The 12706-nt window shown below is 39.8% G+C and overlaps 1 protein-coding gene across 2 annotated transcripts in view; it reads left to right on the plus strand.

The window, feature by feature from the left end:
* Window positions 1-11577, plus strand: part of LOC145725097 (uncharacterized) — a 40027-nt gene extending 28450 nt beyond the window's left edge. For both annotated transcript variants that reach the window (XM_081973695.1, XM_081973697.1), the window contains exons 10-18: window positions 74-202; window positions 7971-8070; window positions 8122-8318; window positions 8381-8626; window positions 8678-8864; window positions 10149-10413; window positions 10466-10702; window positions 10758-10935; window positions 11462-11577. In XM_081973695.1, the coding sequence (XP_081829821.1) occupies window positions 74-202; window positions 7971-8070; window positions 8122-8318; window positions 8381-8626; window positions 8678-8864; window positions 10149-10413; window positions 10466-10702; window positions 10758-10916 (1520 nt within the window). In that variant the 3' untranslated portion in view covers window positions 10917-10935; window positions 11462-11577. The remainder of the gene's footprint in view (window positions 1-73; window positions 203-7970; window positions 8071-8121; window positions 8319-8380; window positions 8627-8677; window positions 8865-10148; window positions 10414-10465; window positions 10703-10757; window positions 10936-11461) is intronic.
* The last annotated feature ends 1129 nt before the right edge of the window (window positions 11578-12706 follow it).

The raw sequence follows: 12706 nt of genomic DNA on the forward strand, positions 1-12706 counted from the left end.
ACAACCCTGACATGTAATGCCCATAAATTTAAAACATAAAAGTTTGTAAACGGTAGTTTTTATGTTTTCACAGATGTTCAAGTTCCTGGAGCTACCCTTAATATCACTCGAGTGAATAGAGGTCATATGGGAAAATATCTGTGTATTGCCGATAATGGAATTCCTCCTGCTGCCAATCACACTTTTAATCTGGAAGTTTACTGTAAGTAAATGAAGTTTTTAAATTCTTTTTTCAGATCGGTCATTGTAGTTTTAAGACTACTTAACTTATAAATTTTCCCGGTAAGCCGAAACCAAAATATTTGAATAAAAGCAATTATACTCGTTTTTGTCACAAAAAACAAAGATATAGCAGCTTAACAAGAAAATTTCTAGAAATTATCTTTGCTGGCAACAAGATTCAAACTTCTAAATGTTTTTCACGATATGTGAATTTTCTGGTAGAAGTCACAATATGTTTCGTCATGTGAACATTAGTTGATATTTTTTATTTCTGCTGGTTATAATTTTCATAAGTTTAATTGTTGGGTGCTTGATAGTTAATATACAATTGGAATTTTACATTTATTTATTAAACAACACTAAATAGGTTTTTCACAGTTAGCCATTTGTTTAACTAGATAATGAATGATGAAAAAACCTGCCAAGTCGATGGCGAATACATATTGTTTTTAATAGGATACCAATACTGTCACCTAGGGGGTAACAGGGAGTGAACTCAGAGGCAGAAAAACTCGCAGAAAAAAGCATAGGTATTTCTTTATTTACTCATTAAGAAGGGCATAGGGCGAGCGCTTATAAGGGCAGGCGAATCAACCCTAGGCCACCAGCCAGCCCTTGAGGATTCACCAGGACTGGCCCGGAGACCAGTGATGAGTACGTTCTTCGCTGCCGCTTAAATATCTATCTGGTGACCCCAATTCTCCGCTTTTGTTTACAATTGTTCAGTATTGGGGAAGAATGCGCATAGGGAACATAATGCAATTATGATACATGCCCCCCTCTGATAAGTGTTCGCCCGAAACACTTTGGTATTATTTAAAACAACACAAATGTTACATTACCTTTTTACAGATCACCTTACAACCTTGCTGTTGCGTCTATCTTATTGCCTTCCTTATTAACCGAAATTCACGTATTGTAATTGCTCATTGTACCCTCCTTTGGGCACCATCATCTAAGTGGAAACTTCACCACAAGCTTCACCTAAGCTTCATTTCATCGGAGTGCCTTCTCCTGTCACTATATTTTCTATTCGATATTTTCTAACTTCATCGCGTATTAGCTTCTTCAGACTTTGTCCTTTGCGTGATCTCTTAGCACATCGCTACTTGGGCCTATATACGTCTTCAAAATCAACCTGAGCCCGTGTAGAAATGCTTCTTCAGTTCGACTTCTTAAAGACGTCAGGTGAAGAAGGGGTGTAAGAAGAACCGTCGTGGCGAAACCCATCTGAGGAAGTCGGCATCACCAAGAAATGGGGCTGGTTCGCTTTTCAACAAGGTTGTAGCAGTTTGGTCGATAGACGCAACAAGGTTGCCAGGTGGAATCTGAAATAGTAAAATAAGATTCGAATTATTAATTTGTATTAGCATTTATCTCTAGAAACATAAAATAAAACGTTTATGTATACCAGTACCAGTACACTTTGTTGTTGTAATACCTAGGCCCTATGGTCTATGAGTTAAGGCTTCATCCTTCACGAAGATTACTAATTGCAATCATGTATGGAACTAAATACTGTTACGGTCTGGGCCTACTATGCTCGATACTTCTTAACGGGCGCTCGCTTCGGGATGAAACCGATGCGCCGCAATATCTGGCCGGGCGCGTATTAAAGTAGGCCACAGTTAGGAAGCGCTACCTGGAAAATTCTTGAATGGTCAAGGCAACCCGCGAAGCGTTTCGCGGTCATTCTAGAACGTGGTTTGCGAATATAAAAGACGCGGTGTCAACCGTAGTGTAGTAGTGTATTTGGGAACGCGGTAAAGTTTAAATAGCGAAGTAATTGTGGAATTGTAGTAGTGTTTTTAGTAGCTGTGTTAATTATTGTACGGAGTGTTTTGAAGTGTAAATAAATTTATTAATTGTTGAGTTAAATTGACTTTGTGTGAACCCACGGGAAAATCGTAACAATTGGTGTCAGAAGTGGGATCAGACTTTAGTGCGACGTAAATTGGAACTAAACTTCGGGTTAGAGACTTGTGTTCAGAACCGGACTAGAGATTTTCGAAACAGTGGTGTGTTAAATTTATTTTATGCCAATAACAAGACGTCAAAGTGCAAACATGGAGGCCCAATTTGAAGCTATTATGGCAATGCTTAAACAAGACAAAGAAGAACGACAACAAGACAAGGAAAAACAAGAAAGGATTCGACAACAAGACAAGGAAGAACAAGAAAGGATTCGACAACAAGACAAGGAAGAACAAGAAAGGATTCGACAAGAACAAGAAAGGATTCGACAACAAGAGAAGGAAGAACAAGAAAGGATTCGACAACAAGAGAAGGAAGAAAAAGAAAGAATGAGACAACAAGATATGGAAATGCGTCAAGAAGATAGAGAGCGGCAAGAAAAACGTAACGAAGAAGTATTGAACGTTCTAGCGGGGACCAAAACAGAAATCCAAGAGTATGTAACCCATAGTCTTAAAAAGATGGAGTGTGATGTTGAGAAAAAATTAAAGGATGTTCGGGAAGACATTAATGATGTTCGGGACGACATTAATAAAATTCAGAACGATGTTGAGATAAAGCTACGCGACTTAGAGCAGAAAATTGACAGCAGAGGACCCAGCTCTACAGTGATCACCGGAAACGGGCTCAACAAGATCAAGCCTCCCACATACGACGGTCAAACTTCATGGGCAACGTACCAACACCAATTTGAGGCCGCTGCAAATGCAAATAGATGGAGTAACGAGGAAAAGGCTGTAGCACTGGTGGTGGCATTACGAGGACCTGCATTGGAGCTGTTACAGACTCTGCCTATCGCCCAACAAAGCAACTATGACGCATTAGTAGCTGCATTAGAACGACGTTATGGGGATCAGCATAGGAAAGGAGTGTACCAAACACAATTAAAGGCAAGACTGCAGAAAACTGGTGAAAATTTACAAGAGTTTGAGGCCGAAATTCGTCGCCTTGTGCATCTGGCTTACCCAGCCGTCCCGGATGAAATCGAAGAAGAACTTGTGGCACAGTATTTTGTAGATGGGATTCGAGATCTGGAAGTAAAGAAAATGCTGAAGATGTTCAAAGGAAGCAACAGCAGCGAATTACTGGTTCGAGCGCTGGAAGTTGAAGCTGCGTGCAATGACTTAAAGCCAAGGATCAGGGCCGTGACTATTCAAGAGGAGAGAGAACCGCCAGCCGATCATGCTGCTACACCAATGAATAGAATTGAATCAATGTTCGGCCAAATAGTGCAACAAATGGCAGCATTAGCAAATGGCCAGTCCACACAGGTAGAACGGTCACGCCCGATCACTAGAGTGGAGTGTTATCGATGCGGACGTACGGGACACATTAAACGAGATTGTCGAGTAAGGATACCGTCCCGCTCTCCAACGAGGGACGTACAACCATCCAGAAGGGACCAGGAAAACTCCCACTAGTCAACATTACGGGGCGAATGTTGACTAGCGAAGACAAAGCCCCCAGAATTATCTCCATCAGAAGCCTGGGTAGATCAATGGGAAGCCTGAACGTAGATGGAAAGGTGGATGCGATGAACGTTACTTTTACTTTGGATACCGGTGCGGCAGTATCTTTGATCCGCTCAAACCTTGTGGATAAAAGTCAAGTTAAGCCTTTACGAAGAAGTATTCTCCTGCGCACTGTGACTGGAGAATCGGCTAAAGTTTTAGGAGAAATAACAGTCAAGATTTGCCTTGGAAGGATTACGTTTTACCACACCGTGTTAGTAGCAGATATTGAAGATGAATTTATTCTGGGAATGGACCTGATTCGTCAACATGGATTTTCTTTTAATCCCGAGCAAAATATCCTAAGGTTTGGAAGTGAAGAGTTCATCCTGTCAACCAATCACCGCTATGAGTCACCCATTAATGTTTTGGCATCTCAGACAGTAAAAATAAGCGGCAATTCCGAGCAAATAATCATTGGACAATTGGAGCAGAATTCTGGGAGCTGTGTTGGACTTGTACGGAACCCGGACCGACCAGGAAGATGCCTCATTGGGAAATCACTTGTAAATGGAGGAAGTGAAGTCCCAATAAGAGTTGCAAACATTTTTCCAGACGACGTCAAAATCAACAAAGCCGAAATTATTGCGGTATTCGAGCCTGTAGTCAAAATAACCAATTGCGATGGGTTACCAGAACAGGAGGAGCAGTTGGGGGAAAACAAGCTCTTAAATGAACTTGAAAAGACCTGGAAACATCTGTCAACACCACAACTGAAGAAGGCTTGGAAACTGATTTTGGACCATGGTAGCATATTTGGAACACCGAACAATATGGGAAAAACTACCATTGTAAAACACCGAATTAACACCGGCAATGCACAACCGATCAGACAACCACCTAGGAGACTACCAATAGCCAAACAACAGGAAGTGCAGGAATTAGTGGACAGGATGCTTGACGACGGAGTTATAGAAGAATCCTGCAGCCCTTGGTCATCACCTGTTGTTCTGGTCACTAAGAAAGATGGATCAAGCAGATTTTGTGTAGATTACCGAAAACTGAATGACGTGACCAAAAAGGACAGCTATCCACTTCCCCGTATCGACGACACACTGACGACTTTGGCAGGATCCTGTTGGTTTTCTACTTTAGATTTGAAGAGTGGGTACTGGCAAGTTGGCATTGAGGAGCAAGATAAGGAGAAGACTGCTTTTTCTGCTGGAAATGGGCTGTACCAATTCAATGTGATGCCCTTCGGACTTTGTAATGCTCCTGCTACGTTTGAAAGACTAATGGAAATTGTGCTTCGTGGCCTTAACTGGAAGACTTGCTTGGTTTATCTGGACGATATCATGGTGATGGGAAAAACTTTTGAAGAACATCTGGACAACTTGCAAGAAGTATTTGCTAGAATAGGTGGTGCCCATCTCCGATTGAACGCCAAAAAGTGTAGGTTCTTCCAAAAGCAAGTCGAATTCCTTGGGCATGTGGTGTCGGTCGACGGAATCCAGACGGACGACAAGAAGATCCAAGCAATTAGAGAATGGCCAGTACCAAAGGATAAACACGAACTCAGAAGCTTTCTAGGACTTGCCACCTACTACAGACGGTTTGTGGAAGGATTTGCCAACATCGCAGCTCCGCTACATCAACTTACTGAGGACAAAACACCCTACTGTTGGAATACCCAATGTGATCAGGCGTTCAGAAGGTTAAAGGCATCACTTTGCTCCAGTCCCATCCTCAGTTATCCACAACCAAAAGGAAAGTTCATTTTAGACACAGATGCCAGTAATTCTGGTATTGGAGCTGTATTGTCTCAAATCCAAAACGGAGAAGAACATGTTATAGAATACTTCAGTAGGAAACTTACCAAAGCAGAACGGAACTACTGTGTAACGAGAAAAGAGCTACTGGCAATAGTAAAATCAGTCGATCACTTTCACAAGTACTTGTACGGACAGGAATTTTTGATAAGGACTGACCATGCGGCACTCAAGTGGCTCCTCGGAATGAAACAACCGGAAGGACAAGTAGCAAGATGGCTTGAAAAACTCCAGCAGTATAATTTCAACATCAAGCATCGACCCGGAAAGCTGCATAATAACGCAGATGCTCTATCAAGAAGACCTTGCGCCGAAGATTGCAAACATTGCCAGAAAACGGAACAACGTGAAGGAGTTGTGTCCATCAGAATGGTTCAGCTGAAGACCGATGATGAATGGAGTCCCGATGAGATTAGGAAGGATCAACTAGAAGACAGCGACATAGGCCCATTGTTGTTGAGAAAGGAACAAAGCGAGCCAAGACCAACATGGCAAGAAATCTCTAGCAAAGGCCTGACGTTTAAAGCACTTTGGGCTCAGTGGGACTCGCTTGTGGAAAAGAGATAAGGAAGCAGCTGGTAGTTCCCAGAGGAAGGGTCGACCACGTACTGGAGGAAATGCACAATCGAAAGACTGGTGCTCATTTGGGAGTAAATAAGACTTTGGACAAAATCCGGCAACGCTTTTACTGGGTGAACTACTGCCAAGACGTGAAATCATGGTGTCGACAATGTTCCATTTGTGCAGCTAGCCACGGACCACAGACGAGATCCCGGGGACCTATGAAGCAGTACAACGTAGGATTGCCGTTCGAACGTTTAGCCATAGACGTCGCTGGGCCTTTTCCGGAGTCCAACAGAGGCAACAAGTACATTCTTGTTGCCATGGATTACTTTAGCAAATGGCCTGAGGTGTTTGCGATTCCAAATCAAGAAGCCAGCACAGTCGCTGATATTCTCGTCGAAAATGTCTTCAGTAGATTTGGTGTGCCGTTGGAGTTACACTCTGATCAGGGACGAAACTTTGAGTCCAAGCTCTTTCAGAGGCTCTGTGACCTGCTAGGCATTAGGAAGACCCGAACAACGCCGCTTCATCCTCAGTCGGATGGCATGGTCGAGAGATTTAATAAGACCATAGAGCAACATCTCTCAAAGGTTGTTGATCAGCATCAGAAAGATTGGGACCAGCATATTCCGCTCTTCTTGATGGCTTATAGAGCAGCAGTCCACAACTCAACGGGACAGTCACCATCTAAAGTTCTGTTTGGTCGAGAACTGCGACTTCCATGTGATGTGGTGTTCGGATCTCCAACAGGCCAAAGCACGAACATTGAGAACTACGTTGACGAGTTGCAAGACAGATTACTGAACATCCATGATCTGGTCAGGGAAAGTTTGAATCTAGCTAGCGATAAGATGAAAGCTCGTTATGATCTGAGGGCCAATTCGGGAGGGTTCCAGAAGGATGATAAAGTTTGGTTGTTTAACCCTCAGAGGAAGAAAGGCAAATCACCGAAATTAACACCTGTTTGGGAGGGACCTTACAATGTGGTAAAAAGGTTAAACGACGTCGTGTACAGAGACCAACGCAGCCCCAAAGCCAAGATGAAAATTGTCCATCTGGACAGACTCAAGAAATACCAGGGATTAGATGAAGCGGATCGGGACGATCAGCTTTAAGAGGGGGGCAGTGTTACGGTCTGGGCCTACTATGCTCGATACTTCTTAACGGGCGCTCGCTTCGGGATGAAACCGATGCGCCGCAATATCTGGCCGGGCGCGTATTAAAGTAGGCCACAGTTAGGAAGCGCTACCTGGAAAATTCTTGAATGGTCAAGGCAACCCGCGAAGCGTTTCGCGGTCATTCTAGAACGTGGTTTGCGAATATAAAAGACGCGGTGTCAACCGTAGTGTAGTAGTGTATTTGGGAACGCGGTAAAGTTTAAATAGCGAAGTAATTGTGGAATTGTAGTAGTGTTTTTAGTAGCTGTGTTAATTATTGTACGGAGTGTTTTGAAGTGTAAATAAATTTATTAATTGTTGAGTTAAATTGACTTTGTGTGAACCCACGGGAAAATCGTAACAATACTTTAATTGCGATTATCTCCAAAACCTTTGATCTTAGGGATGCAAACAAGTATACATTTTTGTTAGGAAAAGATTGTAAAACAGATAGTCGGACTTCAGTTGTCATTTCGCTTTACCAGAAAAAAGTTAAGAGCGATTTCAAAGCAAATGATTTGTTGTAGATGGCGCTCCCTATAAGCTGGCTTAAAATTGAGTAGATAATCAAATTTGGCACCCCTCGAATACTTGATTTTAGCAAGAAACTAAGTGGATCGCGAGTTATTTGAAAATGTGTGAAATTTTTTAAAAATTAAGTAGTTGGTTTTTCCTGCTATATTTTATTTGACAGATAGGAAAAAAAGTTTTCAGTTCGTAGTGTAAATGTAAATTTTTATGCAATAAAATAATCTTCTTACATACTCTTACAGTCCCCCCACTAATCACCATCCAAAATCAAATGGTTGGTGTGGCAAATGGCTCTACAGCTGTTTTGGAATGCGAGACAGAAGCTTTTCCAGAACCAATCAGGTAACGTACTGACTTAGTTGACCACCATTATACTGAATTGATATCTGGCAGATATTGGGAAAGATCTGATGGTAGACTGTTAGAAAGTGGAGACAAATTCCGTATAGATAACTCCAAGATAAAATACCATTACAAATCCCGAATGCAATTGAACATATCCCGAGTTACCCACCATGATATGCAGTACCTGTACTATTGCATCAGCAAAAATGAGCTGCAAATGACTAGAGGTGAATTTAAATTATATGGTAGGTTTTCTTTTCAATTTATTGGTACTCTCTGGTTCATTAAATATGTTTTTTTGGTTTAGAAATAGATCCAAGGGAGTCGCAAGCCACTAGACCTGTACACAAACCTACCATTTTTGGGGTTCAACCTCCAGACAACGTTGCCCTTGAGGATTTATGCGAACCCCAAAGACCTTGCCCTGAATGCGAATCGAAAGACGTTAAATGCAGTCCTGGAGGTGTGAGCCTAATTGATTTGATCAGCAGATGGGAGGTCAGACCATATGGAGATACCAAGTATTCCATGGTGAATCTTACTAGAGCTACGGGTACGTTTTGAATTTATTTTGGAAATAATTTTGCCAGAATTAGTATTGTAGATTGTGTGCTGTACGCCGTTGGTAAACCTGTATACAACCGATTTTCCGATTATACTTATGGCTGTTGGATGACAGACGCCCATCCAGATGCTCCATCCAATTATATTTGGGTTACTAACGAGACCAGTTCAAATGAGCTGATTGAGTTTAGGAACAAAACAGCATATAGAAAAAATGAACCTTCAAAGTAAGTATAAAATGTGAGAGATCGTTAGAGAATTTTCTTCACGAGGAATTTGCGGAAAACAATAAATTTTCTATTTAAACAGGAAAACCTTTGTTTTCCTGTTTGATCGCCTCTTCTGCGGATGGTGTATAAGTTTTAAACTCTTTTTCCCCATAGGGTCTCACCCAGCCCTTAAAATGGGTCTAGTTTAAGTTTTTTGTTTTTTGTTTTTAATTTAATGTGCTAGAGTTAGTTTTTTCTCCATAATGAGCTTTCTTCGCCTATTGAACTATGTTAAATTCACTAATTCGGTATAACATGGGTCTCTCTGTCTCTCCCCTTGTAAAAAGACAGTAGTCACATTGACCGACTGATTTGAGCTCCTGAAGATGGTCATTTATGTGACCGAAACTTGTTGAGCAGACCTTACCATCTAAGGTCATAATAAAGTATTGCGGAGAAGACTGTTTGTCATTTCCTTCCTTTCGTACTCTTGCGACTCCACTGAAAGAATATGGACTACTACTTTCCAATAAATTTTCTTTTCTTTATATGCTCTAGAAATTGTGAATTTATCCGTCCTTAAATTTCCAGTAATTTTCGAAGAATAAGCTTCTTTTGTCTGTTTTGAATAAATACTTGCTACAAAGTAAACATGAAATTTCAAGCATACATCATAAAAACTGTGTTTGTACAACTAAATTAAACTTATACTTGGACTGTCAGGTTAATTGTCAAGGTTTTGACTATCATTTTCTTGTTGCTAGCCTGAACAAACTATCTTAAAAGCCAAAAATTTAGGCTTTTTGCAACTTCCATAATTTTCACCCTCCCAGCTGAAAAAGTGTTTCAATTCATTTTTATTAACGAAATATTCACAAACCGGAGAAATATAAACAATATTAGACGTTGAAAATCGCATGTATTTTTCGCTTTGATAGTAGCAATGTTAAATATTTACTTGGATGTTTAATTGCGAAAGGGTTCAGGTCAGGAAACCTTGTTGGCCACTCTTAGGTGAAAAAAATATATACTTGCCTTAATTAGAACAAAATAGATGGCTCTTTATGCTTAAAATATCATGTAGATATCCAAAATAAATTAAAAAGTATGACTTTGCATTTGAAAAAGTTGAAAATTTCCAAATTCCAATGCCTCAATTTTAAATACATTTCATTCAAACTTGCTGCACTTATTAGCCTTTTCTTCATCATTTTCTTATCTGAAGTTCTTCTGAAACTCTTGGCAAATTCTTAAAAAATAAATTCCTTAAACTTTCCATCTGCAGTTATAATTTTCTTATAGTGTCTACCGACTCGATCATCCCTTTAGTGGCAATTCCCACGTTGTATTCAACGGATCGTTCTTCTACAACGTGAAAGGCACCAAACGAATTCTACGGTACAATTTAGCCACCAAAAACACCATTTCTTTGGACTTACCAGGTGATATGAACCGTACTTCAAAACTTTATTCAGGTCAATATAATTACGTCGATTTTTGCGTGGATGAGAATGGTTTGTGGCTCATATTTGACGTGCCTGATTCCAATAACACTGCAGTCATGAAGGTCAGATATTATCATAATTATGAAACTCCTTCAAACTTTTTTCTTAATTTAGGTGGATATCGATAAGATGACACCACAATACGCCTGGAATATCAGTCTGGATCATCGTAAAGTAGGGGAAATGTTTATAGTGTGTGGAGTTTTGTACGCAGTTGACAGTGTTTCGGATAGATCAACAAAAATTAGGTTTGCCCTGGATTTGTACAAGAAAGTTTTGCTTGACGTCAATCTGCAATTTTCTAACCCGTTCAGGAAAACTACCATGCTAAGCTATAATCACCGGACTAAGGTTTGTTTCAATTTCACTTGAAATTGAAAATTTATTACACTACAGTTGTTTCCAGGATTTGTTTTCTTGGGATAAAGGCAACCAACTGACATATCCAGTTAGATCGCATGATATCGGTTATAATTATAATCAAACATTGAGGGACGAAAAGCAGTCGGATTATGTGAATAAACCCTTAGCTGCCAAGCAGACCGGATATGAGGTTTTCCCTTAGTTACATATAATTTCCTTACTTAAGGCGGATTCACGTTCGTACTTACAAAGTCATTGTCGTAAAAAGTCGCACACGTAAAAAGTTAAATTGCATGTAGTTATATGAGGCAGTTTTCAGTAGTGCGTGGAACGGCGCAACATAGAAGTTCGTAATACGGCGTACTTCTACGTGACGTAAAAGTATGTACGATTTCAACTTTTGATGTAGAAATCGGTACGTTTTTACTCTTGATTGAAGTTGACAATCGACTGACAAGTGGTAATGAATAAAAATTTAGCGGCGTCGGCCGGAAATCTGTCGCAATTAAACCTAAATTGTTTTATTGTTTTTTGAAATGAATGTTATGTTTATATGTATAGTGAAGGGCAGTGTTCATTGTTTAAAAAAATTTTACTTGGCACATTTCATGACATCAGTGCGACAGACGTTCCGCGTACCAAGAGAAACTCCATTTGTTGCTTTAATAATTTCTACGCATATCTATGTTATAGTGTTATACGACTTTTTACAACAGAGAAGTCTCAAGTGTGAACGTGAATTCGCCTTTACTTTAACATTTACGCGTATATGTGAATTTTGTTAGAAAAAACTAATTTTTATATTTTATAGGACCACACTTTTTATGAACGAGATTAATAAATAAATAAGTTTTGAAAGTCAATGTTGCTTTATTTATATTGTATAGGTAGTATTTTTCTGGTAAGTTGCATTTATAGTGTGATTATCCCTATAGAAAATAAAATTTCCCTCCCTCATTTGAGAGATAAAAATATAATTTTCACTATCTAGTAACAACACCCAATATTGCAGTTTTCTCTTTTTAACTTCATGTAGGATCTCCATGCCCTTCTCCGTTTTTCTTAGGGTCTCTACGTTTGTAACATGTTCTGTCCATGGTATTCTCAACTTCCTACGATTTGTCCACATCTCGAAGGCTTCCAATTTTCGCTCGCAATATACGTTCAGGGTCCAAACCTCCACACCATACAGAAGGATCCTCGTGAAGGATGCACGGGCTTTCTCAAGGCAAATCTTTATTTCTGAAAAATAGTCCACAGAACAATTAACACTTGTTCCCAAGTAGTCATAGCTCCGAACTCTTTCCAGCTTTTCGCCTTCCACATCCTCATTTGGCACTTCAGTTTTAGTAACAATTATGTATTTGGTCTTCTTAACGTTGAGTGTCAGACCATATTCTTGACTAGATGTGATGACATGATGACTAGATGTCAGACATGTTTTTGGCAAGATGTATTGTATGTATGCATAGCGCAAATTGTTCAGTGAAATGCCGTTAACTCGTATTCCACCCTCTTCATTTTCGAGGGCTTTAGTGAAAATTTCCTCTGAATACAGGATGAAGAGGAATAGCAAAAGAACACAACCTTGTCTGACTCCTCGTTTGATTTTCAGTGCTATTAAATCTGTTTATTAAGGATAATAACAAAGAACAAAGTTCTAAAACTCATTTGACAAAACAAAACAGACATTGACAGCTTTTAACTCCCAAAAATACTATTACCTAACAAAACGGTAATTAAGGTAAATGGAATTAGAAACAAAAAGAAATACAGTGCGTTTTTTTTAACGCGCAACATAGGATTTTACGTGTTAAATTTTTAAGCCCATGTTAGACCATTTTATTTTGGAACTGCAAGTCTATAACTTGACTTGTGTGTCTTTAGTACCCTGAAGCTTAAGTAAGTCTACCAATTTGGTCTAAAAAGTGATTAAAAACTGGAAAAAAATCATTTTTCTTCGAAAAGATTTTATCGTTCCATACTCCCTGT

This window comes from Ips typographus, linkage group LG2 (assembly GCF_016097725.1).
Source record: "Ips typographus isolate SLU linkage group LG2, UJ_Ityp_2.0, whole genome shotgun sequence".
NCBI lineage: Eukaryota > Metazoa > Arthropoda > Insecta > Coleoptera > Curculionidae > Ips > Ips typographus.